Source organism: Podarcis gaigeae (genome assembly GCF_964106915.1).
Source record: "Podarcis gaigeae genome assembly, chromosome: 8".
In the NCBI taxonomy this organism is placed as follows: Eukaryota; Metazoa; Chordata; class Lepidosauria; order Squamata; family Lacertidae; genus Podarcis; species Podarcis gaigeae.
This window is the reverse complement of record NC_139684.1, coordinates 64,007,083-64,035,034: the sequence shown is the minus strand read 5'-3', so window position 1 is coordinate 64,035,034 and position 27,952 is coordinate 64,007,083. Positions and strand designations below refer to the sequence as shown.

Sequence of the window (27,952 nt, the reverse complement as noted above, 5' to 3'; positions counted from 1 at the left end):
TTTACACCTCCTGGTTCCTACCAGTTCCTCGAGTATGGGCCAGCCTCGAATCCCACGAAGGAGGAATAGCACCCTCCCAGCAACACACACCTGTCTGATTTAGGTGTAAAAGATTCCCCAAAAGTTCCGCTCTCCCTCTCACCTCTCATCCAGGCCACCACCATCTTAGTATTCCAGGTGGAGATGGGATCCATGTTCCAAGCCCTGGCTTAGTCCCTTCTGGGCACTCCTATTCGAGGAATATGTTTCCGTTCCAGGGAAATCACGGATGAAACTCAAGACGCACCTGCAGGTTCCAGCAGGTAACTCCCAGCTGGGTTTCTGGTTGGTCCGCCCACTTGTCACTCGGCAGTAAAGCCCGCCTTCTCTAAAACGCAGGATTCTCTAAGGCAGTTAGTCAATGTTGTCCAGCTGTCCCCCTTTGGGGAATTGGGAAAGGTAGAGGGGGCAGTTCACCCCCGTTCAAAGAAGCTCTCATTCTCCAGTCCTTGGGTGCTGATAACCTTTTGGCAGCTGCTGAGAAGGCACACACTCCCTCCCCAATTTCGAGCGTCTGATTCAACAGGATGCCACACAAACCAGTTTCACCGCCTTGTCTAACTTCCTTAAAGGGATAGTGCATTTATCACTCTGAAGTTTGCCTGGAAAGGTAAACCTGCAGTCTTATACACGCTTATGGGAGGGCAAGTCCACCTAAAATATGCGGGGATATATCTTTTCAGTAAACACACTGAAGAAAAGGGCTGCGTAGGGTCTTTCTGCACAAAGAGGTGTGCCATTTATTATTTGCACAATTGGCTCAGTAGGCCCTGGCGAGTGATTGATGGTATTGAAAATATTGCTGAACCGCCCTTCATCAGAAGACTTCAGGGCTGGGTGCAAAACTGAAACAATGCACACAACATAAAAAAGCAGAAAATGAAAAACAAAAATCTAAACACATAAAATGGGAGAATTTTTTTACTTGTTTTCATTTATATCCTGTATTTCCTGCAAGGTGTTCAAGGTATGGTTCTCCTCTCCATTTTTATTCTCAAAACAACCCTGTGAGGTAGGCTAGGCTAAGAGACTGTGACTAGTCCAAAGTCACCCAGTGAGTTTCATGGCTGAGTTGGGATTTGAAGCTTGGCCTCACAAGTCCTAAGCACCATACCACATTGGGTCTAAAAAAAAAAAAAATGAAGAAGCAATACTGCCTAAAATTCTATCTAAAATTCCTGGTCAAATAGCAAAGATTGTAATGTTGGTGTCAGACAATAATTTTTTTAAAAAATCATTTATTTTCCACAGCACTATCAACATTCATATTGTACCCCACTGCTCTCCATGGGCATTTATTTCATTCATTTCTCACATGGAAAATGGTAAAGGAATAGTGTCGGGCACATCAGTGAACTGGAGACAAAACCTGTGGCTGGTGACCATTAACCACAGACAGTCAAGCCAGCTCCTACCTGCATATCTTCCTGGGAAGGAATACAGGAAGTTGCCTTTATACCAAGTCAGATGCTTTTCCAAAGTCAGATTTCAAGTCTAGGGTTTGCATGTTCTCAGGTAATTTCTCTATGCCTTTACTGCTAAGCAGTAGCACTCCAGTTTGCTAATCCTAACCAGGCAGGACTGGCTCTGCCATTAGGCAAGGTGAGGCAACTGTTCCAGGCAGCAGATGTGGAGGGGACAGCAGCAGCAGCTCCTGTTCTTTGGTTATGTTAGAAGAGATAACCAAGTATAAAACCAGGTGATAAGATACAGCCCTCGAAGGCTTCCCATCCCTGAGCTCAACGCAAACAAAATCCAGAAGTATTCATTGTGTTTGTAAATACTACAGAGCTGAAATTGCAGTGGTGATTTTACATTATGGCATGTTCATCTTAAAATCAGGGTAATCTGAGGATTTTAATCACTTGGATGCAAACTCTTGAAATCTGAAAGTTATGTTACAAAAATAGGTAAAGGTAAAGGTACCCCTGACCATTAGGTCCAGTCACGGATGACTCTGGGGTTGCGACGCTCATCTCGCTTTACTGGCTGAGGGACCCGGCGTTTGTCCGCAGACAGCTTCCAGGTCATGTGGCCAGCATGACTAAGCCACTGGCAAACCAGAGCAGCACACGGAAACTCCGTTTACCTTCCCACCAGTACCTATTTATCTACTTGCACTTCAATGTGCTTTCGAACTGCTAGGTGGTCAGGAGTTGGGACCAAGCAACGGGAGCTCACCCTGTTGCGGGGATTCAAACCACCGATCTTCTGATCGGCAAGCCCTAGGCTCTGTGGTTTAGACCACAGCGCCACCCACACCCCTTTGTTACAAAAATATGTTGCGGCAATAATTTCAGAGCTGCCAATGCCTACAGAGTAGAATTTTAAAATAAGGAAAGAAAGAAACCTGCACATGATCAAATAATGATCTTCAAACTATTCAATGCTGGTGTGAAGATGAGCTCTAATCACCACTAGAGGGAGATAAATCAGCAGACAAAGAATGCCAGAGATCTACTCAGCACTGAAGACATCACTGCTTGCATAGCTACGTATCTATGCTATTACATCATGGAATAATTCTTCAATAATTTCTGTGTCAAAGTTGAGTTGCTGGATTGCTTTCAGGAGGATTAGCAAATTCATGAAGGGTCAGGCTATCAATGGCTAGTAGCCACAACAACTGTTTTCTACCTCCACTGTCAGAAGAGGCACATGCCCCTGAATACCAGGTGCTGAGACTCACAAGTACACGGTATGCCTTCAAAACACATTCAAAGCACATTCTTTCCCTCAAAGAATTATGGGCACATTCCCCCTTAATATGTACATTTTTGTTAACATTGCTTGGAGAACTGCATCGCACAATAAGTGTGAATTTCAAAGGATGGCTGTGTTTTGGTTCTCATGTTGTTTTGGGAAGTGTACAAATTAAATGCAAACTGAATCAATATCCCTTGGAAACAGAATGGTCCTTTTTGAATTAATATAATTTTTTGAAAGCAGGTCAAGGCAGAGAATTGTGAACTGGCTGAAGGTGAAGTTTCTCAGAGAATTTTGTATGCTCTGTTGGATTCAAAGTGTCTTCTGAGACTCTCTTGAAACTTCTCTTGCAAAGGCTCCAACATCAAATTGCATGAGCAGCATTGCTGTTCATCACACCACCTTGCAGTTCCACTCAGGGGAAATGCAATCCCACAGCTAACACCAGTGTGAAACACAAAAACCAAGTTCTGCAAAGAGCGAGAAGTTTCAGGGGGGAGCTGGTTTCATTTGCCAGGAGGTCGCTGCAATCTTATCAGCATTCTGCAATATTTGTCTTTATTTACAAATATACAGGTGGAGCACAGCTGAAGATGAAGCTTGCACATTCCAAGAGACAGTCAACAAATCCATAGAAGATGGATACTGACTCAGATCAGTGGTCCATGTAGTTCAGTACTGCCTACACTGACAGGCACGGACTCTCCAGGGTTTGAGGCACAGAGTATTTGATGATGATTCTACGATTGAACCTGGGACCACTGAGCTACAGCCTTTTCCTGGTGCTCCTTCATAGCTTCTCTAGGGAACTGCTAGCATCCCCACAGTTCTGAGCCTAAACCTTCTCCAAGCTGTAGCCTATTGTTCTTTGTTTTCACACCAATTTGTTCTCTTCCCCCTGACTGGCATGGATGGGTGTCTGGATGAGTAATCTCTTCTGACAACCATCTTGCCTTATTAGAGTCCCAAGAAGACAAAGCGCCAGAATCGGCTATCAGCATTCATTTGTCAACTTTCAGGAAGCTGCCCACACATTTGCCTTGGGGCAGCCTACACCGATAGTCCTGTTTGGAAAAATCTGATAGAAACGGCACACACACACACTGTATTTTTCTGGTTTTTACATTTTGCAAACAGCCCTGGAATTTTTCACAAAGGGCAGGAAATCGGGGGAAGAGCACCTATGACCTACCAGCTGTTGTTAGACCACAACTCCCACAATCTCTGGCTGAGACTGATAGGAATTGGAGTCGAGCAGCATCAGGCAGTGCTGGCTAGTGCCTATTAGGGCTGGCAGGATAGAAGGCAAGGAGACAAACATTAGGTGGAGCCAGAGCCAGTGACAGGCAGAGCCAGCCGCTTCTAGTTTTTCCCTTATCCTCTTCTTTGCTGAGTTCTACAAGGACAACACTGCATCTAAGGCGGAGCAAGCAATGGGCACCTTCTAGACTGGTTTTAAGGAGGCAGACAGGTGGGGGCTGGCTAAGGGCTGACAGGTCGGTGGGGAAGTGCCCCATTTGCCCTGATAGACTAGCATCCAATCAGTCAAATTTGATGTGGGGCTGGCAGATCTGCAGCCTGTTTTAGGGATCACTTTCAGTGCCCTCCGCTTGTACATTGGTGCATGAAACAAATATTGCCAAGAGACCAGAGGTTGCCTCAGAGCTCTCATCCAAAGACAGTTAAACACTATCACTGCTACCCTGGGCTGCTCACTGCCCAGAGAAGTGGGGGTAAATATAACAGAAGGCAGATGTTGCCTCCATGCTTCCAAGATCATTCCAGTAATTATCTTTTGCCCCACCTTATTTGGGGAAGATGTCCAGAGGCCAGCAGATTAACAGGAAGCAGAGCATCAAGGTAATCTCCTGTGATTTATTTCAGGCAACTGTATGGCTCAAAGTAATCTGCAGCTGGTCCATTGATTGGAGCTGGTGGGTTTCCTCTCTGTATGTAGACTGGAGTTAGTTGTTTCAAAATATTTCACAGTGTAGGGCCTAGGCATAACTGGCTAAATATTTGATGCTGATGAACTATCACTCCAAAACTCGTGCTACTTGTAATGAAGAGGTTCCACAATTGAACAACCTTATAAAATTCTGCATTTTTATTTTTTTTTTGAAGCAGGGGGTAGTTATGGACAGGACAGGAACATTCATCACTTGTTGTCTATGCCCTAGGTTACATTACTGCCTCATGTTATACGTAGGGCTGCCTTTAAAGATGGTTCAGAAACTTCAGCTGATGCAGAATTTGGTAGTCAGGTTTGTTATGTACTGAAGTTCTCACCCTGGGCCAGCAGCCACTGTAGATAGTTATGCAAATGAAGGATCGAAAAGTGACGTTCAGTGATTGGATAGTTTGTATGCAAATGAAGGATCGAAAAGTGACGTTCAGTGATTGGATAGTTTTAGAAAATGGCAACAGTTACCTTGTTTTGGAGCTCTATATAAGCAGGCTGACTGAGCCCCTCAGTTAGTTCTGTTCCAGCTTACAAATAAAGAGCTGCTTTGAAAGAATCACTGTGTCGTCTGCTATGTTCGCCCACAACTTAACAAGGTTGCTCACTGGGGCAAGGCATTATGAGCATATTGCACGGATCTTGACCCGACTGCACTGGCTTCCAATTAGTTTCTAGACAGACTCTGGTAATATGATTATGACACCCTGTGTGAGGTCAAAATTTGGCAACCCCTTCTCATATTTCTTACTTTCACAACAATTTTTTTGGGTATAGTTGCTTTTTTATGGATCTTCTCAGCAGGTATCTGTATAAGTGTAGGTTGTTGTTGTTGTTGTTGTTTTGCGCTCCTCAGCACGATGCCCTGTGCAGGGGAACCGCCCATACCACCCTAAACCCAGCGCTGTTCAAAGTGCTGGTTTTGACCTACAGTATAAAGCCTTAAACAGCTCAGGACCGCAATACCTGAAGGAACATCTTCCCATAGGCATTTGGTTGGTCACTGTGAGAACAAGATGCTAGACTAGACGAGCCTTTGGCCTGATTCTCCAAGGCTCTTTTTATGCTTTTATATTCAGTTTTTAAAAAGTTGGAATGAAAAAAATACATTTCAGAGGACGATGGATGCATCTTTAGGTCACCTCCCCATCTTTACACTCACTGACCTTTCCCACAATGCATCTGCTTTAGGTGGCAACCTTGTGAAAGCACCCTTTGTTAGTAAGGCCTACAGGTACAAAAGCCTGTGTTGTATGGTTATAGCCACATTTTGGAAAGACTTAAAAGATGCAAACTTTGAATACTTGGCGTAAGGCGTATTGCCATTATGGAATACAGTGGTACCTTGAGTTAAAGACACTTCATGTTACAGACACTTCAGGTTTCAGACTCCGCTAACCCAGAAATAGTACCTCGGGTTCAGAACTTTGCTTCAGGATGAGAACATAAATTGCATGGCGGCGCAGCGGCAGCAGCAGGAGGCTCCATTAGCTAAAGTGGTGTCTCAAGTTAAGAACAGTTTCAGGTTAAGAACGGACCTCTGGAACGACTTAAGTACGTAACCAGAGGTACCACTATAGTATTGTAGCCACACCAGCTGAGACCTGGTCTCGGGTGTTTGATTTTCGTTGTTGTGTATACTGTGTATATACGGACAATGACAATAAATTTATCTAATCTAATCTAATCGAACGAAGCGCAAAGGCATCTTTCCTGGAGAATGGCAGAGCTTTATTTTGTTTGGAAAACCAAATACCAGTTCCAAAGGTTTCTACTAACTTGTAGATCACATAAGAGCATGGTTTACAGTTGTATACTGTTATAAATCCTGGTGTATGTATGGGAATGCTGACTTCCATAATGTACTTTAGGGAGTTCTCCAGGGAAAACTCCATTGGGTTTATTGGGTTATCTTTGTTTCTCAGACATATATGCACATGATTTTGAAAATAATAAAATTAGAAGAGGAAAACACAAAGGCCAGCTTTGAAATTTTTGCTGCATCGGGGTGGAACTTGGTTCTCCTTGGATGGTGCGAGCAGCACAAAGCTCTCACAAGTTTTCTTGCCGCAACCAAAGCCGACTCCTCTTCACATGTGGATAGCGTGCGGTCGGCAGAGCAGCAAGCATTGATCTCTTGTGACAGCTGCTCCTGAGGCTGGCTGCGGAAGGGATCGTCATCGGGCAGCGATGGGAGGAGGGCAATATTTAAGCGCTCCCATAGCACACTTGCCCAACTGTACTGCTGGAACACGACACACAAGGAACGGGATCCAGAAGCTGGTGAGTGGTGGGATGAATGCTTATGAATATCACCCTTGCGTCTGAGTAAAAAATGAACAGGATGGGAGCAGGGCAGGCTAAGGAATGGGGAAGATGGTTGGGAGCAATGGGGGAATGTAGGACGATGTTCCACCGTGCACCGCTGTGACCCAGAGAGTTGCCCTGCAGTAGGCGACTGATGTGGCTGAAATGTGAATTGTATTTACTTAACTCTAAAACAGTCCGTGCAGTTAGCCCTTAGCAATGGTGGGCACTCCACAAAGATAACTCATTGATTGCCAACTGGGCTACCTGTAGACATGATCTACAGACAGTTCCACTACAAAATTTCAGTCGGTGTTTGCTGCAACCTCCTCCTCTTCCTCTTCTTCCTCCTCCTGTTCTTGGTCACCATGTTCTAACGAGCTCTTTCCCCTTCCTCCCACAGCCTGAATCAACTTAAAATAACTGTACAAAGCTACGAGGGAGGGAACAGAGGGGGGAAAGGTGACAGCAACCTATCCTTTCTCTCACTTGCTCTGGGCTATGATCTTCCGTCTGAAGTGTTTAACCCCAGGGTACTTCCGCCTCCTACAAGTAAGCTCAATACTTCTTACCTTGCGGAGTGTTAGAATATTTTAAAGTCTGTGATCTTGAGCAGAATCAGTTATCAGTTCCAAAGTAGCATATTCAGTAGTGTGGTTAGGTAATTTTAGACTCTGAATGAATTGTTACCCTGCCCTTTTGACACCTGCGATGTATATTTGCAGGACCCGTCCTATTTTTTGTGATTGCATTTTGTGATTTTAAGTTACAATTATTTTATTAATGTTGTGTTTTAAATTGATGTAACCTGCCCTGGATCCTTAGGGTGAAGGGTGGGCTAATAATAATAATAATAATAATAATAATAATAATAATAATATGGGGAAACTCTTAAGATCTCAGGTGGAGAACCTGTGGCCTTGCAGCTGTTGCTGGATTCCAGCTCCCATCATTGCTGACCATTGGCCATGTTGGTTGGAGTTGATGGGATCTGGAGTCCAACAACATTTAGGAGGGCATAGAAGGCTAGCAGCCATGGTTTGTCAGTTAATGCTAACTCTGCCCCACACCTGTTTGCACCCTTGGGTCATCTTTTCACCAAGTGCCAAGTGCCAGACTCTATCAAGCCAAGTTCTTGTCGATAAGTGGTTTCACCACTTTCCAGTTCCTAGCAATTTCAAGGCGTGCTGCAACTAAACCTTTGGAGAGCCTTGAGTTTTTCAGTCGATGCATTCATTGAGAACTTGCCATGATCCATCCACTGAGTAGCCAAGGAACACTTAACACTGAGGTTCAGTGGGGCTTACTTTCACATAAAGATGCAGTTAGAAGGGTTGCAGCTCTCCGAGCTAGGTCTTATCTCTGTCTTAACCAGAAATTCATTGATTGCAATGGAACTTGTTTCACAGCAACAGATACATATCAACAGTGAGGATCATTTTAGTTTTGCAGCTGACAAAAAGTGACCATAGGCTGCTGCCACTTTGAGCTGGGGAACACCTTGTTTAACCTTATCACCTCTGGCTGTTCTGTTTTATTGTATAAAACCTGCTATCTCCCAGCTACTTTTCCTTGGGGAACAAGAGATGTAAGAGCCATAGCTCAGCCACAGAACATTTGTTTTTCAAGCAGAAGGTCCCAGGCTTGATCCCTGGTGTGTCCAGGCAGGACTGGGAAAGTTTGTTGTTTGAAATCCACTATAGGCAAAGGCACAGCTAGGTAAACCAATGGTTTGACTCTGTATAGGGGAGGGGGCACTAGCTCAGCAGTTGAGTGCATTATTTGCCTGCTGAAGGTCCCAGGTTTGATCCCCAGGTAGGCCTGGGAAAGACCCCGTCTGAAATCCTGGAGAGATGCTGCCAGTTAGTGTAGACAATACTGATCTAGATGGACCAGCGATTTGAAACAGTGTAAGGTGGCTTCCTACATGAGCGTGTGGTGTGGGTGAATGGGGAAGCAGCATTATTCTCCACCCCCATTAAGAAATTGGCCTTCCTTAGCCTAAATCCCAGTTGCACATCTGCTGACATCCAGCTTCCATAGATTTTTTTAAAAGCCTGAATATTAACTTTGCACTCTTATTAAGTTAATATGAATATTAACTTAACACCTGCGCACCTGCCTTCAAACCAGGTTGTCAGTTTAACACTTCAAGCTCACGTGAACAAGAGCTGGCTAGCAACATGCATCTCTTAGATCACACTGCCTGCCGAACAGAGCTGTGTGTTTCTGGGCAGGGGAGGATGCTGCGTGTGGCGGAGCCACGTGAGGAGATGCTGGCTGGTTCACACAAAGCCCTGCAGCGTTGGAGACTGCACTTAGTTTAACCATACTCTAGGGTACCCAAATGGGATTTTCAGCATCACCAAAAAAGAATAGATCCACTGGCTAATCCTACACTTGGTACCTGTCCCTGGTACACGAGACAGTTGGGGAACTGCTGGGAATACCTTTTTAAAGCGTTATTAGTACAAACACACACAAAAAAACCTCACACTACTACCACCTCTCTGCCAAACATGCCAGGCAGCTTTCAGATTTCATCTCTGCCTCCCTCCGTCAGGTTTCTAGAAATTAAGGTTGCAATCCTGTACTCACTCCCCTAGGAATAAGCCACACTGGGACTTGCTTTCGGATAGACCTATAAAGGATCATGCTGTAAATTTCTGGTTCTTGGCTGTAGTGTGCATGCGCATGAACTCACAATGTGTGTGCACTCTCCTCCACCACCTACCTGGCTGGCTGGCAAGCATGGCTGATTTGCTTGACCTGCAGGCAAGGTCCATTGCAAAATTAAACAGGCAACCCTATTTCTCCCCCGAGTGTCATATAAGGAAACAGCTTTAATCACTTAATTAACACAGAATTGCTCCAGCAGCCTGTGTAATATCAGCTACTTCAAAGTTAATGATGTACAACTAACCAAGATGACAATCCCTGAGGCAAACTCTTCAGCAAAGTTCCCTGTTTGCTGGGATGTTGAGAGAGGGTGTGTCTTAAGTCTAAACCGGCGGTGCACAATGCAGAAGGTATGGTCTAGTTTGCCAAAACACAGTGTAAAAGTAAAGAAAGAAAGGCTCGTTCTTGAAAAGAGATTTAGCAATTGTTAGCTACTGGAGTGGTTTCTCCCATCCGATGTCAAGGAAATAAACAACTACTGTACCTGACTTTTAGAAAACATCTGAAGGCAGCCCTGTTTAGGGAAGTTTTTAATATTTGATGTTTTACATGTTTTTAATTTTCTGTTGGGAGCCACCCAGAGTGGCTGGGGAGGCCTGGCCAGATGGGCAGGGGTATAAATAACAAATTATTATCATCAATCATTTAAAAAAGGTAGAGGGTTAAAACAAAAACAAAAAACCCTGAAAAACCTCTCTCCCGCTGCCTAAAAGTGTAATTTGCAATACAGCATTGTATTTTGGTGTTGGGGTGTAATTCATAGTATGAATTTGACCGATTTGCACTACACAAATGCCGGGTTTGCTTTTGACATTCTAAGGCAGCGATGGGGAACCCATGGCTCTCAAAATGGTGACTACATTTTCCATCATCCCTGATTACTGGTCATGCTGAAGGAGGTTGGGAGTCCTGCAGCATTAGAAGAGCCCTGCTAGATGAGACCAAAAGTTCACCTAGTTCAGTATCCTGTTCTTACAGTGGCCAACCAGAAGCCTGCAAGCAGACATGAGGGCACCGCTTTTGATGCCCAACAACCCTGGAGAGCCACTGCCAGTCAGGATGAGTCAAGTGGCTCTGACTCTGTATAAGGAGGTTCTCCAACCCAGTTCTAAAGATTTACACCTCAACTTTCCCATCCCTACAGATGCAACTGGCCAGTGGACTGGAGTCGGAACCTCAAGACCGGCTGATGAATCACCTGGCTTTACTGCTGGCCATTATGGGATTAAGCCTCTCCTATTACAGCGCCCGGCAAATGAGTGAAGAGACCAAACCAAATCCGGAACCTTGACCCTTGGGCTGCCGAGCGGCAGCTGCATGGGCCAAAGAGGACTCCAGGAATGCACAGAAAAGAAACAAGGTTGGAGAGAGACCCTGGCATGCACTCTGCAGCACAAGCAGCATCCTTTAGGTATCCTGTGCATGCGCCGGCTGGGTGGCTCACATTAGAAAACTCAGCGCCAACTTTCCTTGTTCTTTCACAGACGGTGTGTTGCTAGTGCCCCTTCCGGCCATGCTAGTTTCATTCTCTCCTACTGGATCCTCCTGGTCAACTCAGCTATTGTCCAACTTGCTTCATTCTAGTTTCAGGGGGCCACTACCAGGGTTGCAGTCCCCTGCCCCAAATTACCCCTGGATCTGATCCTCATTCAAAGCCCAGAAATGGATTTAAACCAGGATGGCCATGCAGGAAGGAAGCTGAAGAACTGACCTCATTGGTTGGGTCCAATATTGCCTTGGAAGATGTAGAGGGGTGTGTGCAGATACTGTACAAAAGTTAAAATTTGCATTTGCAGCTCTGCCCACTTCTGCCTCCCGCCCCGCCCACCACCAGCATGTGGCCCTCGGGAGCTTGCCCAGAAGAGAATGTGGCCCATGCGTCAAAAAAGATTCCCCCCATTTGTTTTGAGAGAATAGGAAAGAGGGAGAAAGACGACATAGATCTACAGTAAGAAATTAAATATGGATCCTTTGTTACAGATGGAGGTTTAAAGGTGGGTCTTTTATAGACTAAGATCAAAGTCTTACACAATTCCCAAAGAAAAGGGGTTTATTCCTGGAGGGCCAGGCCCATCCCCTCACAGTATGTAGAGGGGCATGGAGAAAAAGTCGGATGAGCATAATGCACTGCATTAAAAAGCAAGCGAATGTATTACAGACGGTTGAACGAGTGCATTCGCTGTCTGCTCCCTCCCATTTGACTTGGGCAAAGCAGTGCATCATGGGAAAACCAAAAGGAACTGCAGACTGCCCGTTACGTAACGGAATATGTGGCCAGACAGCTGTGACCTACATCATGCCTTCCCATGAGCAATTAAGGAGAGGGGGATTTTTAAAGGCGCTCAGCCTTCCGTTTTAAAAAATGCACCCATAGTTTGGGGTTGGCGAGGAGTTTCAAAGGGTGCAAAGGTGAGGCAGGTGAATCTTTCACCTCTTACAGGATAATTGTTGCCTTCTTCAGGGAGTTTCAGACCAATTTACCCACAGAACACAGGAAGCTGCTGTTTACCTGGTCATAGTGTTTTTTGCATTTTGCCCAGTATTTGTCTACTTTGGCAGGCAGAGGCCCTCCAGAATCTCAGGCAGAGGCCTTTCTCATCACCTGCTATCCACTGCTCCTTAAGCTAAAGATACCAGGGCTTGAACCCTGCATACAAAGCAGGTGCTTTGCCACTCAGCTATGGCCCCCCGTTAAATCTTCAACACCAAAATCTGCCCTTGTTCCTCTCTGGATTAGGCTCTTGCTAAGGCAGCTAGATCTCAAACACCACACTAGCCGATTCATCTGTCTCATACCAACAATGCTAGGAATAAACGTGTTGCACTGTGTACAATAAATCTCTGTTTTAAAGAATGTTCCCTGTGTCATTTTTGCACCCTGGGAGCAGCTGTTCGCTACATGACCAAAGCCAGTCTTTCCTTAAGCAAGGGTGGGGAAACCCCAGGGGTCAAATATGAACCTTCAGACCTCTCTCTGTGCTCCCTGGGACCCTGTGCAGGCCCCTCCCCTCCCAAGTCACACCCCTCACCAGTTAAAAACAAACAACAGATTATCAGTTTAGAGACTTGCAACAGATTCCATGATCAGAGCCATAAACAAAGGCTAGAATAATTCTTGACTCTGTGTCCCCCCTAAATAGCTAAGGGAGAGGCAGTAGTGGCGATTAAAAGCATCCCTCCCTCTTCTTCCAAAAGCCTTTTTGTATAGAGGCTTAATCTCTGCTGATCCACAGCAAATGATGTGCTTGTTTCAGCAGATGTCAACAGCTAAACGCGTTGCAGCAATATGCACGAACGGCTGTGGCAAAGGATTTATTTAGGTGTTGTTGGGCTCCAGCTCCCATCAGCCCCGGCCAGTGAGGCCAAGGGTTGGGGATGATGGAAATTGTAGTCCAGAAACATTTGGAGGGCAGCATGTTCCCCTCCCATGATTTCTAGGGTCTAAAAGGGCTAGCAATATCTCAATTCAACAGGCATGACAAGACACACAAGACATACAAGATGTTAGGACCTGACTCACTCGATCACAGCAGTATTAAGTTTAGTGATATTTCCATATGGCCCAGAAAGTGGGCATGTAGTATACACCATAGTATAACCCAAAATGATTCAATTACTTCCATACCACCCAGAAATCTGAACCTGGTACACAGTTCCATGCTTACCTAAATGAGATGTACATTTGCAGTATCTCATTCAATCACCTAATTACCGAAAAAGGTTTTTAAAAAACCCCACAAACGCATCCAGACCTTGCAACGTAATATTCCTTGTTGTAAGCTAGCAAACCATTTGTAAAGAATTATCAAGTGATAACGTTACACAACTAGCTATTTAAATGTCTGCAGGACCCACGCTTCGGAACTCTCCGTCTGTTGACATCAGGCAGCTGCCTTCAGTGTTCTCTTTGCAGAGCCCGCTAAAAACATTTTTGTTTAGGCAAGCCTACCCAGACATGTAGAATGCTGACAGGTGTTACATGTAGAATGCTGACAGGTGTTTTAATCTGTTTTTAGATTATCGCTGATTTTTACTATGTTTTTAATGTTTCCACTTGTGGTTTTTAAAGAGTTTTTATTGATAATTTTATTGGTTTTTTCCTTTTTTTTTGTAAACCACTTTGAGGGTGTGTTCCCCCCTTACAATCCAGTGGTATATAATTTTTTTTCCCTAACTAACTAACCAACCATCCTGTGGGAGCAAGTCCAAAGGTTTACTATGTGCGGTGTGAATTGCTCCCTTTCATCGAAACAAGCTAAGGTTGTTGGTGTGGGCATCTGTCTGTCTTGAGAGACAACAGAGGGTGCCTGCGGGCGTGAAGTCAAACTTCTGCATTAGCAGCACTGAAGTGACCTCCCTGGGGCACAAGCCTGGACTGTGTGTGTGGAGGTCTTGGGCTGCCCAGCTGACAAGACCCCCCTCTCTGCCTCACTGATGTGGTCCAAATGAAAGCAGAGCAATACATTTGGGCACCAGCTTGGCTGCTGGACTTGCTCGAAGCAGGTGTACAAAGCGCCATCCAACTGTCTTAGGGACTCCACTCCAGATTTGTGTAGGGTTGACTCTTTAGCCTTTTCCTCTCCCGAAGATATCCCGCAAGGCAGCAGAGCTTTAGGATCAGAGTTTTCCTTCTCCTGGATGAGCTACCTTCCCAGGTGGACAAGCCCCATCTGCCCAGGGCAGAAGCAACAAAAACAGGCATGCGATGAGGAGGGAAGAGATGAGGAGGGCACATGCAAGAACATGGCTTGTTCTCTCTTCCACCTGTTCTCCCGCACCAGAATACCTCATCCCATTCTAACTATCTGGCTGCACTCACAATAAGAGACGCTAAAGTATGGCGAGATTTCTCTTAACCCACCAATGCACACTTAATGGATGAATGGAGAGGTCTAAGCCAAGTTAATTGTTCTGAACATGGAACCCAAAGCAATTGTTCCTCAAGTAAGTCATGCAAACTGAATGGTTGCTGGTGTGGCATCTGCTCCTCTTCTTCTTCCAGGCCCTTGAAAGTCTACTTTAGAGCATTAAATCAAATCAAGCGAAGCACAAGGCCCAGGGTCAGCCCAGCAGCTTGCCAGCTCATTTACTAAAAGGGACTCATTTGGAAGCTGGAGAAAGGTCACATTCAGAGCAGAATGCTAAAAATCCACAGCCACGGCTTACAAACATGAGCCGCTATGAGAGACGCAATTAGTTACATAAGCAGGTCAATAGGACAGTGGGGAGGTCTGCTCATCCGCTCCCAGACCTCCAGATGAACTCCATCGTCTGCCAAAAGGACAGGATAAGAGTGCTTGTTCCGTCACAAAAAAAAAATAAAAACCACACTTATGTCCACTGAAGCCATTTTATACCCCAGTTCTACTACCATGAAATAGTTGTGGTTGAAGCCCCATGTCACTTATGCCAAATCACACACCCCTCCCCACTGTCTCAAGTTATCTACAGAATTTTCAGATGGGCTCCACTTCTCTCAGCCAGATTCCTCCATCTCGTCCAATGGTTGTGTGTGGACTTCGACTTTCTTAGGAGGTATATAGGACCCCATTCCAGCCGCTCTCTCTGCTTCCTCCTGGGTGTACGGCTCCTCACTCAGCTGCTTCAGTCTACAAAGCAAACAAAATCAACTTAAGTCAAACGAGCTGCTTAAACTGATTTACTTAAGTGTTAATAAAGCCAGTTTCTACTACTTTTCTCCCTACAGTTGCATACAGTGCTAGTACTACTCAAACTGCCAAGAGGGCCCCCACTGCCCATCTTTTCCACTTATTTTATAACAAACATATATTATCCAGACAGCACCCAGGCAACATACATATAATTAGTGAAGTGCTTTTCCAAAACGTTGGATGGTTAAGAGAGCAGGGTGCATAGGCAAGCCTATGTATTCCCTAGAGAAAAAGGCTATGCTGTATAATATGCTGGATTCAAATTACCTCTTTTTGTGAACCTTAGATCTGAAGTGATCCTTCATGCTTTTTAAATCAACAAAGTATCGCCTGTTGAGGGAGAAAAAGGAAAAAAAGTTAAGCTGGTTGGTGCCTATTGAAAAACAGAAAGTTCATTCCCAGAAATCATTTTGTTGACCTACATTTATCTGTGCCTATTGCAACGGCACCAAGCAAATATTTGAATGCATGAAAATGGCCATCAGAAGTGCAGGCTGAGCTTTCATGTCATTTCACATCACCTCAACCCTCTAAACCAGTGTTCGAAACTCCCATTGTTCTAGGTTCATTTTGCGACAGGGAATTTCATTAGTGCAAGCAGTTTCTGAGCTCTGGGCACAGTAATGCGGCAAGGATTTCAAATTAAAACTGCAGAGTAGAAGGAAAGGAGGACCTTTTTCTGCCTCCCTACTTCCAGCTACTCTCTGAAGACTGGAAAAGAGACCCTTTTAAGAATATTAGGAGGGTGAGCAGGGGAGGAACTAGATCTTGTGAAAAATGAACATAATATTTTAGCTGCGGTTCATTCATTTTCAGCTTTGTATTCCTGTTATTAAAAAGCGCACCTAGACATTCAGTTGTTGTGCCCATAACCCAGGTTTAAAGTGCCATTTAGCTCCTAGCTTTCATATTTCAGTTTCTAGCAAAGCTCTAAACTTGTCCACTTTTCTTGGCAGTGCAGAAGAAACTGCCCTGATTCTGCCCAGTTAGGAGTGCGGGATCCAGCAACATATGCTCTCTCCCAGGAACAAATAGCCCCTTTCATTTTAACCAATTAAGGGATACATCAGTTAAGGTCCTAATGCAGGCTTCCTCAAACTCAGCCCTCCAGATTTTTTGGCCTACAACTCCCATGATCCCTAGCTAGCAGGACCAGTGGTCAGGGATGATGGGAACTGTAGTCTCAAAACATCTGGAGGGCTGAGTTTGAGGAAGCCTGTCCTAATGCAAGGGCAGGAAACCTGTGGCCTCCAGATGTGGTTGGACTCCAGCCCCATCATCCCTGCCCATTAGTCATGCTGGATGGGGATGGTGGGAACTGGAGCTCAACAACATCTGGAGGGCATCATGTTGGTTACTCCTGAGTTAAGGCATGAATGCTTATCCTACTGTTTGAAACAAAAGATAGCAGTAAAGAGAAGAAAGCAGGAATTCTGCGTTCTTTTTAAATCTAGTCCTGTGTGAAAAATGTTGTTGTTTTCTATATGAAAAAATCCACAAATGCAACATATCTGAGTGCAAGGCAATGAAGCACAAATAAGAGTAAAAGAGGGAAACTCAGCATGAAAAGCTACAGCTGCTGAAATCCCCTCTTCTATTCAAGTGTTAAAGGAGATCTGCCTCCCTTGCATCTTGCTATGGTAAGCATAAGGCTTCTTCAGACAGCCAAAGATTAGATTTGCCTCAGGGATAGGAATTCCAAGTAGAATAACATTTGCAGCAACCCAAGGAGTATGGGGGGGGGGGGGAGTGGCAGGAAAGCCAAACCAGACCCACCTCTCACATGCAATATTAGAAGAGGGAAAAGGCCACAGCTCAAGAGAGCACCAGTTTGCATGCAAAAGGTTACGGGTTCAATCGCCAGGTAGGGCTGAGAAAGACTTCTTGCCTGAAAGCCCAGAGAGCTGCTGCCAGTCAGTGTAGGAAACACTGAGCTAGATGGACCAGTGATCTGGCTCAGGCAGGCTGTAAACACTCCAAACATTTAAAGCATATTTCTCCCAAGATGATCATGGGAACTGGAGTTAAGAGTTCTGGGAATTGTAGCTAAACTACAGTTCCCATAATTCTTTGGCAGGGTGCTTTAAATATACGGTGTCTTCACAGCCCTTCCTGCGTTCCAGTGCACTTACTGTAGTAAGACCCCTCAACCCTACCCAATATGGATATAACAGGCTATACTGGCACATGTATATGGTACATGTGGTGGGGAACCGTTTAAAAACCCAAGGGAAGGTGTGAGTTAGAAAAAGACAGGCCTCCTTGGGTTTCTGCATGGATAGCCAGGCTAAAATTCTTCACTTCTATAGGCAGTGCTCACTTCCATCCTAGGGTAAGAAAATCTAAATAAAAGGAGTTCTATAGTGCTGCAACGGATTGAGTTACTTTAAACCAGGCTTCCTCAAACTCAGCCCTCCAGATGTTTTTGGCCTACAACTCCCATGATCCCTAGCTAGCAGAACCAGTGGTCAGGGATGATGGGAACTGTAGTGTCAAAACATCTGGAGGGCCGAGTGTGTGAGGAAGCCTACTTTACACTTTCGTATCTCTATGCTTAAAAAAAGAGCAGGGTCACGCCCGAAGCAGCTTTCTTTTTGACGCAGGCGCAGTAAGCAAAAACGAAGTCGTAGAGACAAACCCAACCCCGGCCCCGCCTTTCCCCTTTACGCACGCGCAATGCAGGCAATAGTGCTGGGCGCTCCCAGGCATGTCAGGATCCGGCTCTTGGCGTAGCAGCTTGGCCGATTTCTCAGGCAGCATATCCTCGTGGATCTGATCCAGATCCCGGCGCCGCCGCTTCGTCTTCCATTGGCGCGCCAAGGAATGTGCCTTGTGGGAGCCTGTCCGGCGAGACCGGCTAGGGGCCATACTTCTATCGAGAGGCTCACCAACGAGAGAAAGGAGGGAAGGGAACTTCCGCTTCCGGCAACTGTTCACGACGTCATCACATGCCGACACCCCTGAAAGTAGTATAATTTTTTTTTTTTAAGGTAGCGATTTGTAAACATCGCTTATTAATAAAGCAACTGTCTGCGCCTGCTGACATTTATTATTGTGGATACCATAACTGAGCTCCCCTGTGTACTTTCTGTCTTCCCTCCTCCGTCCAGTTTAATGGGGCATAACTTGAACTAATATGTATCTATTTAAATTATTTATACGTATATTCTGCCAGTCCACAACATAGATGAATAAAACATGTAACATAAGCTCAACAAAACAAGCTGAAACAAAGGAAACACAAGTAGGCTTGGGTTTTTTTTAAGTTTTTTAAAAAATGTGTGATATCCAATATCATTTCAGTAGGTCCAGCTTTGGATGTCACTTGTAAAGTTACTGAAATTCAAATGAAGGACAGCAAGACCTAATAAAATAGACTTTTGACAAAGTCTTCCATGATATTCTTGCAGAGAAGCTGGTAAAATGTGGGCTGGACGAGGTAACTGTTATCTTAATAGACATAAGCAGTTGCAAGAGCAGAGTATTTTTTTATTTTAACAAAATATATATACTGTTTACTAGAACAAAATATCTCTGAGTGTTTTAAACATAAGCCTAAGGTTGCCTGCACACGGGATGATGCCCATAAATGGTTTGAGACACTGAATGACGCTGGAACCACCTGTCTTTCCAGTGGTTTGCTTGGCTGGTCATGGCCGATGTCCATTGGGACTGATAGGACACAAGGCAGGGAGGCGAACAGTGATAGGCCAACCACCAGGAGCAGGACCTTTTTAGTAGTGCCACTGACTCAATAGAATGTCCTTTAGAGGGAGACCTTTATGGCCTCAACACTGACTGCATCTGGGTGTTTACCTAAAGGACATTCCATTGAGTCGGTGACCTGGCTTTTGAGGTCAGTCAACCTGCTGACAGTTAACTTTTTTAACATAGAGTTTTCCCTATTTTTAAGTGATTACTGTTTCTATTTATGCTAACAGAGAGGTTAGGAACATAGGAAGTTACCTTATATTGAATCAAACCCATTGGTCCTTCTAGTTCAGTATTGTCTACATTGCCCACTGCCTGGCAGCTTCTCTCTGGGGTTTCAGACGGAAATTCCCAGTCCTAACCTGGAGATGCTAGGTATTGAAGCTGGGACCACCATCATGCAAGACAGATGCTCCTCCACTGAGCTATGGCCTTTCCCCTAAAGGCCAGCTTGTTTATTTTTAATTCTGTTCTGTTGTTGCATGTAATTTTTCAGCAGTTCGTGTTTATTGCTCTAATGATTCTATTAGCCACTTGGCCACTTGTTTATAAAATAAAGTAGCATCTAAATGTTAAAAAGCAATTAATATAAATATAGTCTTGGCCTGCAGATTTCCTGGCATGACTATGATTCTGGATCCACAGTTCTGCCTTGAAAACAAAACATCCATCCCAATTCTTTGTCTTTCCTTGGAAGTCCACTTTAAGTCTCGGAGATGAAAACGAGTGGAATGTAATTCCATAGGGAGATCATGTTGCAGCTCACCACTGATTAATGGCCAGTCACCGCAAAGGATGACCCTTTGACCTGTGTAACTGTTGTTTCTGGTGTTCAGCTAATCCTTCGTGAAGGAAATCTAAACCCCGAGGCCTGGCCATCAAAAGATCTCGTAGCACCCTTTGCAAGCAAAGGGCGATAACCCCAGTGTCCTGGCCAGGTTTCCGTGTGGGTCATTAGATTCGGCTGACCTAAATTTCCCCTGCAGTTTGAATTGGATACGGTGTTCTTTGTTTCCTGTCGTACAACCATTCCTATATATCATTGCCTAACCGAAATAGCAGATTTATGGTGTCCCTCGAAAGGGCTTCAGAATGCCAGTGGCACAAAAGGTGATGTACGTGTGCAAAATTATGAGCAATGTTTCACACTTGGGTGGAAGGAGCTTAAAAGTCCTTGCGGAGGAAGACTGGATTAGAGATGTAGTCAGAATTGGTCTTGGGGCAATTCCATAGCAAGATCCCACTGATGGTGCTGGGACACTGAGGAATCAGCATTCCATAGTTTCTTTGGGCTTCCCCAGTAGTGAAGTTAAACAAATGCTGTTTATTGATTTGCTTGCTAATTCATTCTCCTGTTTGACAACAGCAGTTCTCACAAAATGGCATATTTGTAACTACAATCTATAGATGAAACACAGAGTAAAAAGTAGCTAATGACTATGTAGAATTACTGCAGTCAATTACTTGAGAATTCATTCTGACACTAATGAAGTCCTGTTGATGTGGACACCTAGGTGCAGAAAGAACTGTGAAACACACCAAAAAAGCAGTAGCATTGCTGTGCTCGGAGGCAGTAATGTGAACACACCCTAAATCCATCCTGGATTGGTTTCCCACCCCAAAAATTAACTAGGGAAGATGTTGCAGTGTGAGAGACATGTGATAAAGGTTGAGCTGGGCTGCGTAGGAGGGAAATGTAATGCACTTTCCCATGGGTTAAACAGGGATAGCCAATGTGGTGCCCTGCAGATGGTACTGAGCCCAGGCATTTAGCACTCACAAACCTATAACAATAGAGTGTCTGGGGCAAACCAGCTAGATGGGCAGGGGATAAATAATAAAATTATTAAAATTATTAATATAATACCACCACAACAGTAAAACTAAATAAATCAAAAATTAACAGTTCACTTAGATATATTTCGTGTATAACTTTAACTGGTGGTGGTAACCATTAGTTTTGTGGTGAAAAATTTCGTACTTTTTCTACCATACAGTATCTGTATTTTCTTAGAACAGAACCTGCCTGGTACAGGAAGCTGCATAGCAGCTATTGAATAGCTTATCTATAAATTTTCCCCAACTGTGTTGCAATTTATTTATTTTTAAATTAACAGTTCACTTAACACATCGGAATTTAAGTGAGCATAACGCTTGCCAGTAGGTCAATTTTTTCCCTCCTGAATTAAGCACTCACACAGCAACAGTGGTTTCACTTTGAGTGATCCTTGAAGGACGAGAACTCTGTGGGTCACCACACTGCCCTGAGCACTACTGTTCCCAGTGCAACGCAACTTGGGGAGAGGCACACAGTGGAGCATTATCGGCAGCATCAAGCGTAGCCAATATGGATTTGTGCATTTAGGATGCGGCTGTCAGAGCAGGACAAAGGAACAACCGCCAGTCAGTGAACTACTCGCGATCACGTTACTTGCACCAGGCCGGGAAATCAATAATACATTTACAGGCATGTAAAGGCAGCAGACAGGCATCTGTCATTAGCCGCGGGGAGAAGAAAGATGGGCAATGGAAAGACAACCCATCCTTTCATCGCTCCTACAATCGGAGCATGAGTTGGGGGTGAAGGAGCTAGAAGAGCTTGATAGTTTTAACAGCAAGCAAAGAACCTGCGCCCCTTGTTTGCAACTTGCACAAAGCTGTTCTGGGGCAGGAGTCGAAGCTTCCTGTTTAAGGCAGAAACTAAATCTGCAAAAGAGAAGACGACACAGGTCTGCGAGGCTATCAGCCCTAAGAAATAATTTAGCTGCCAGGCACTATTTTGAGAGCCTGTTGCTGAGCTACCGCATTCCAAAGTCCTTTTTTTCGCTGGAGATCAGTTACAGGACTCAGACAATGGAGAGTAATACAAGAGCGTAGCGTTGCCAGAATGAGGCTTTCCTCAAGACTTGAAAGTAGAAGATTCTGCATGGGGGTGGTAGGGGGACTCAGGAGCTGTGAGGGGAGCACATCACTCTTCTGAATAAGACAGGACTCTACACCAACCAAGGGTGCAGCTAGTAAGTTCAATGTTAGTGAGAGAACTAGCTAACAAAGATTCATGTCTCAAATCCGGAATGGAAAGAAGTCCAGCGGGTCTTTTTGGCAAAAGACTCTGGAGATGGGATGCATAAAGGGTGATCGGAGGAGTCAGATTGTTGGGATCCATGTCCACTGCACTTTCATCTGTTCCAGGGGCCTTCATTGACGGAATTCATTGGTATTCTGGGTCAGTCATGGATCCGATTCCTCTCAGTTCTTTGAGATGTACATTGGAAGCTTCTGAAATTTTAATGAAGACACCAGATCTGAGAAAGAGACAGCCAGTGACAGGTGTGAATTTGCAGGGCGCACAAGCATCTGCCTGAGCTCCTGGTTCCCTGCAGAGTCTCCGAAGCAGCTGGGCACAGAGGCCCAATGGCAACCGGAACCTGACCCGCTTAGACTTGGAAGAGAATCCAAAGTGGGGACTGTAAGCCCCCAGGCTTCCAAACTGCCGGGATCTCAGGGGCTTACTTATTGTGTGACCCTCTAGCTCCTGGGAGAAGAACCTGAGAGTGAGCGGGGCTGTTGCCAGGATGACTCAGGGATTCTGGAAGGTCTACAAGGCCAAAGTTCTACAGACCCTTGGCGGAGAGCTGTCGGAAGAGGAACTCCAGGATGAGGTAGAGGCATCCTCAGCTGGGCCCTTTCCCCTCCTTCGGTCATTGAGTGTGGGGTAGCAGCAGGCAATGGGTTGCCCTCTCTTAATTTATGGCAGGCAAGGGGAACGAACCTAAGTCCCTCCAGATGTTGCCTGACTCCAGCTCCCATCAGCCCTAGCCAGCACAGACAAAGGATGATGGGAGTTGTAGTCCATCTGAAAGCCCATAGGTTCTCTGTGCCTGATTTATGGGGAAGAATAAGATGTCTATGAAGAGGGGTCATGCCCCCTGGTTAAAGAAAACTCGTGATCACATGCATTTTAGTTGAACCATTTATTCATTAATCTGGAACTCTCCAGGTGTTGTGCTGGACTTCGTCATCCCATACCATTTGTTATGCTGGCTGAGGTAAATGGAAGTTGGCAGCCCAGTGACATCCAGAGGGCACAAGGTTGGGGAAGGCTGGCTATTTAAATCTAAAAAATGTGATGGGGGGGATTCTAAAGAAAGAAGCATAGATCTAAAGAAAGAAAAGAGTCCGTTCTTTGTTTTCAGATGACACAGATGAGTCTGTCTTGTACATAAAAGCCATTGTCTGAGGGGAGGCATTCCCATTCATTCTCATACATGACAGAATGCTTCTTCTAACATGAAGTTTGCCATCTGTTACTTTTTTGGATAAGAGCTTGTATTGGAAATAATTAAATGTTTACTAATAAGTAAATAAACACCTGCTGGCCGATAATTGCCCCCCCCCCCTTTAGCTGATTGAAATGTTTTAAGTGATTTATTTAATGGATTAGTTGACAAAAAGCTATGGCTTTACTAGAAAGGAAATTGACTGTGGTAGGGCAGAAACTACATTATGAAGGGAGACTGGAGGGAGGGTGGCAAATGTAGGCAGAGGGAGAACAGGGGGCCACACCCATAACATACTGTACATTTAAAGCACTATTATACCACTTTATCAGAGAATACTGGGAACTGTAGTTTGTTAAGGGTGCACAGAGCTACAATGCATAGAGTGGTTTAATAATCAATCCCTCTTCAGTTCAGGCCCCAGCAGGAAAAAGCTTTTTCCACACTGCTGTAGAGTGTAGTCCAAAAGGGCTACATCTGGACTATTCCATCCTCCAGCACTCCTGAAGCTGATTTTTTGTTTCAGAGAGATACCCCTGAACTGATGGAAACCACAGACTCAACCCTGCTGACAGAGGAGGGGTCAAATCCTGTTTCTCAGCTGGCACGGCGGGTAAGGACCAGTAGTTATTTCTCTCCAGAACTCAAGTTGCTTTTGAGCTTGGAGCTGCATTAGGTGGCAGCCTTATTAGACCCCAGAGCAGGCCTTGCCTCAGCCAATCAACCCACTAATGCTGTATTGTGTGGTTTGCTGAGTGACTGACAAGTCTCAGGTAACTTGTGTTGGTGGGTGCCCATTGGGGCTGGTTGCACAGAAGGCAGGGAGCTAACAGTAGGTGGCACCAGAGACAATGTCCCCATCCTCCTTCCTGCAGAGTTCTACCAGGCAACACTGAAACTAGGGACTGATGCCACTTCATGGACTGATTTGTAGGTGAGAATGCTGAGGGCAGACTGTGGTTGGTGAGGCAATGCCCCATTCACCCCAAAGAACCAACCTCTACTACAGGCAACTAGCAAAAATGAGGTGTTTACTGGCACCCCCCCCCCAAACAGGTTGTGTTCAGTATGCATCAGCATATGGCTGTTACATATGGGGCGGGGGTCAACTTATTTGCAGTGAGTGTCAATTGCTTATCTGTTCTTTCATAATTCCACCCTGCCTCATTTCTGCATGTATCAGCATTTAAAATAATACTAACAATTTATTTGTATGAGAAACTATACTTAATGACATATTAAATTATATATGTAATTGTATAGCAAAATTTAGACGAGGGCAAAAACGTTGAGTGCATCCTCCTGAAAAGACCACATGAGAACCACTGAATACTGTGTGAAACGTATCTAAACTGTGGTCTATGTAGAGCTCCACTGACCTTGTAAAATAATCTCCACTGACCTTTGTAAAATAATTTCAATTGCCTGTTGTTTCTTGGGAGGGCTAATGGGACTGCAGACAGAAATATGAATGTGTGGTCATCGTGTTGGGGAAATGGGGCAAAATACTGGGTATGGGGAGGGGCTCTCAATGGAAAGCAGCCACCCACCCCCTACAAGTCAGTAGCATAATAAGTTTAGTTAGTGTCCACAGGCTTGTCAATCATCCCAGTGCTTTGCACACAGTGAAAGCAATAGACTGCAGCCAGAGTACAGGAGCACTTCTCGCTAACCAATTGGGTTGAATACTCACAGCACTCTGTTCCTTTCGTTTCAGCTCCACATGTAAAAAGGAATAAAGACTGACCTTTTGTTTTTAAATGAAAGCTTAGGGAAAGGGCCAGGAATTTCCCACTATCTAGCACGTATGGCCCTGGGTGTGGCTAGTAGACCCTGATCTCCCTCCCTCTTCTCCCATCTTCCTCTGCAGGTCCAGGGAGTTGGAGTCAAAGGCTGGAGAAGTGTCTCATCTTTGTTCAGCCGGGAAGACGAACATAAGTTGCTGGCTCCTGAGCCTTGTCCTGACCAGTAAGTGAAATCCTTCCCTAATTCCACCCTTCCCCTCCCCAATGTTTCTTTCTCAAAGGACCAGCTAGTTCACAAGACTCTGTTTATAAATGATGTTTGTTATATTATTATTGTTGTTTCTTATATTGTTGTTTGTTTTTCTATTGTTTGTTTGTTTTTCATTTTTCTTTCTATAAATGTATTTATTTTAAAACAATAAAGACATAATCTCAAAAGAAGAAGAAGAAGAAGAGAGAGAATGTGGAAAGGAAAGTGCTTTGCTCCTTTCTAGAAACTAGCTTTTGGGTGCTTCCTGAGAATCTGTTAATTGAGCATGCATCAATAAATTGCACCCAAGGAAGTGTTATCCCACACTTTCCAGTGCATTTCCCCATAACGTTCCTTCCTGCAAAGTGTCTGATCCTTAGGGGAAGCAGGTTGGTTGCATAAGACCTCCCAATCTGGGTGATTGGCAGGTGGGTGCGGCTTGAGGGAAATGGTCTTCCAGGCCTAATTCAGCCCATGGGCCAGAGGTTCCCCACCTCTATTCTAGAGAGAATGCCACAAAGGCATAGGTAGCTTTATGCTGTGGAACCAGCAATGCTTCTGAAACATTCTTATCGGAAGGGACCCTAGCTGAGTGTCAGAACACAGGCTACACATGCAAAAGGCCCAGGTTCATTTTCTTCTCTTCTCTTTTATTTTATTTTTTAATTTTAATTTGTTTTACCAGGTTCATTCTCCAGGCAAGGCTGAGCAAGACTTCCTATCTGAAAGTCAGGCCCCTTCTGTACTACACACTTAAAGCACAACTATACCTCTTTAAACAGTCATGGCTTCCCCAAAGAATCCTGGTAACTAAGAGTGCTGAGATATTTGGGGGGAGACCCCTATTCCTTTCACACAGCTACAGTTTGCAGAGTAGTTTAACAATCTGTTCATCTACCCAGGAAACTCTGGGAATTGTGCTTTGGGGGCAGGATTCAACTGAACTGAATAAAAAATTGCCCAAAGTTCCACTGGACCTTAATTCACAGTCATTTTGCCCAGAATTTACAGGAACAGGCATAATTCAGAGATTTTAGAATTATGTGAATTAGCTAATCTGAACCAGTTCATTCAAAGCCACTGCCTGCACCTCTTTCCTTCCTAAATTCTCCTCTTGCTTTCACAGCCCACTGGCAGCCCGGCCAGAAGAGGACTCCCCTTCTGAAAAGAAGACATCTGGCCTTTGGGACGTCTTTGCCACAAAGTGGCAGGAAACTTCAGCTCTGGAAAAGGCAGCTTCGAAGGCTGAGCGTGGAGACCAGATGTCTGAGGGCATTGGGGCATCAGGAGAAATGGCGACTGAGGAAGACAGCTGCACCAGCCTGGACAACGACCTCCGAGAAGCTGAAGGGGTGGCCTTCAAGTGGAGCTTCCTGACCAGCAAGCTGGCCGAGATAAAGAACAAAAGTGCCTCTAAGAGCAACTAGGAATGAACGTGAAAGAAATGGACTTTGTGACATAAGAGACAACCTATTTCCATGCAGGGCAAGCGTTTTTAGCCTCCCCGCACCCCCGTTTCTCCAGGAATCTTTGACAGAACAGTCAGAGGTGATGTGAAAGTCCCGGGGCCAGAGCTCAGTGTTATTTAACCCTCAAAACATTAGGATGCCCCAAATGTGTGTGTCTCGTGTATCAAACCATATCCATTCCATCTCTCCCCTTCTCTGAACATTGCTTTCTTGAGATAACAAAAATAGACAGGTTGAAGCTTCTGCCAGAGGTTTTCTGCCCAGCAAGGAGAGAGCTTGGACAGTCTCATTGTTTTCCAGGTTTGCATGGTTTGACGACACTCCTGTGTGTTTTCTAAGGAAGCTTCCTCCTCCTGAGTGCTGATCACCCAAGTGTCCAATCAAAGTGTGGAGGAGGCAGCAGGGGATCCTGAATTAAAATGGTGCATTGGATAGACTGAAAAGACCTGGGTTCAAATCCCAGATCAGCCACAGAAGATATGGGCAAGTGACCATCTCTCAGTCTAACCTCCCTTGTAGAGTTCTTACGAGGACTGAATAGGATAGCTCCATGCAGTTTGTCCTTGGAGGATGACCGGGCTACAGGGGGTTTCAATAGGAAATAAACAAATCCTTGCATCAAGACCCTTCCTAATGGGACCAGCAATGGCGCCCCAACACTGACCTGCTGGCCTTGCAGTTGAAGAATGGCTCTGTGGTGTTCGAATCCCAGGAGCCCCCTCTCTTAAGCAAAAGGGCCTTAGCTCAGTGGTAGAGCACCTGTTTTGCATGCAGAAGGTCCTGGGTTCAAAACCCACACACCCCCGCACCCCCAGGTGGGGCTGGGAGAGAAACCATCCTGAAATCCCAGGGAGCCGCTGCCAGTCAATGTAGACAATACTGAACTAGGTGAGCCAATGACCTGACTTGCTAGAAGGCAGTTTCCTAAGATACAGGCTGCTTGGCTCCGACATTTAGATGGTCTGATCTGGTATAAATCAGCTTCCCATGTTCCTAGCCTAGGAGGATCTGGCTATCAGCCCAACTGGGCAAGAAGCAGGAGCATAGTCTAAAAAGAGCCAGGTGAGACTGACCAGGGGCTGATCACTGAAAACCCCAGATGGAGACCCCTTCTCTACTGGGGCCTTACACTAG

The 27,952-nt window shown here is 45.1% G+C and overlaps 3 protein-coding genes and 1 long non-coding RNA gene across 8 annotated transcripts in view; 2 read left to right on the top strand and 2 right to left on the bottom strand.

Annotated features, from left to right (window-relative positions):
* Positions 1-280, bottom strand: part of CNKSR1 (connector enhancer of kinase suppressor of Ras 1) — a 32,249-nt gene extending 31,969 nt beyond the window's left edge. Inside the window, exon 1 of the mRNA XM_083750745.1 lies at positions 143-280. Coding sequence (XP_083606871.1) covers positions 143-194 — 52 coding nt within the window. The 5' untranslated portion in view covers positions 195-280. The remainder of the gene's footprint in view (positions 1-142) is intronic.
* LOC310849975 lies at positions 208-12,545 on the top strand. Of its 3 annotated transcripts, none has more exons than XR_014567146.1 (3): positions 208-302; positions 7,416-7,564; positions 10,836-12,545. It is a non-coding gene; the product is annotated as an uncharacterized lncRNA (long non-coding RNA). The 3 variants fall into 3 exon arrangements; XR_014567147.1 differs by lacking the exon at positions 208-302 and adding an exon at positions 3,634-4,216; XR_014567148.1 differs by lacking the exon at positions 208-302 and adding an exon at positions 6,431-6,988.
* A 2,207-nt stretch (positions 12,546-14,752) lies between these two features.
* ZNF593 (zinc finger protein 593) lies at positions 14,753-21,410 on the bottom strand. The gene is made up of 4 exons (XM_083750587.1): positions 21,272-21,410; positions 18,035-18,323; positions 15,631-15,693; positions 14,753-15,300 (listed from the first exon to the last, which is right to left on the bottom strand). The coding sequence occupies exons 1-4, from the start codon at positions 21,405-21,407 to the stop codon at positions 15,168-15,170; spliced, it is 621 nt and encodes a 206-aa protein (XP_083606713.1). The 5' UTR covers positions 21,408-21,410; the 3' UTR covers positions 14,753-15,167.
* Positions 18,754-27,061, top strand: LOC310849850 (uncharacterized protein C1orf232). Of its 3 annotated transcripts, none has more exons than XM_083750590.1 (4): positions 18,754-19,219; positions 23,881-23,967; positions 25,225-25,322; positions 26,476-27,061. In XM_083750590.1, the coding sequence occupies exons 2-4, from the start codon at positions 23,899-23,901 to the stop codon at positions 26,774-26,776; spliced, it is 468 nt and encodes a 155-aa protein (XP_083606716.1). In that variant the 5' UTR covers positions 18,754-19,219; positions 23,881-23,898; the 3' UTR covers positions 26,777-27,061. The 3 variants fall into 3 exon arrangements, with proteins under 3 accessions (XP_083606716.1, XP_083606714.1, XP_083606715.1); XM_083750588.1 differs by lacking the exon at positions 18,754-19,219 and adding an exon at positions 21,533-22,736; XM_083750589.1 differs by lacking the exon at positions 18,754-19,219 and adding an exon at positions 22,844-23,123.
* The last annotated feature ends 891 nt before the right edge of the window (positions 27,062-27,952 follow it).

Coding starts and splice junctions, on each gene's coding strand:
- ZNF593 (XM_083750587.1), bottom strand. CDS start 21,407: ATGCTGCCGATAATGCTCCACTGTGTGCCTCTCCCCAAGTTGCGTTGC. Junction 15,694..18,034: donor CACTATTGCCTGCATTGCGC/GTGCGTAAAGGG, acceptor CTCCCTCAACAG/GCGATACTTTGTTGATTTAA. Junction 15,301..15,630: donor TCTAAGGTTCACAAAAAGAG/GTAATTTGAATC, acceptor TTTGCTTTGTAG/ACTGAAGCAGCTGAGTGAGG.
- LOC310849850 (XM_083750588.1), top strand. CDS start 22,650: ATGACTCAGGGATTCTGGAAGGTCTACAAGGCCAAAGTTCTACAGACC. Junction 22,737..23,880: donor AAGAGGAACTCCAGGATGAG/GTAGAGGCATCC, acceptor TTTTTGTTTCAG/AGAGATACCCCTGAACTGAT. Junction 25,323..26,475: donor CCTGAGCCTTGTCCTGACCA/GTAAGTGAAATC, acceptor TTGCTTTCACAG/CCCACTGGCAGCCCGGCCAG.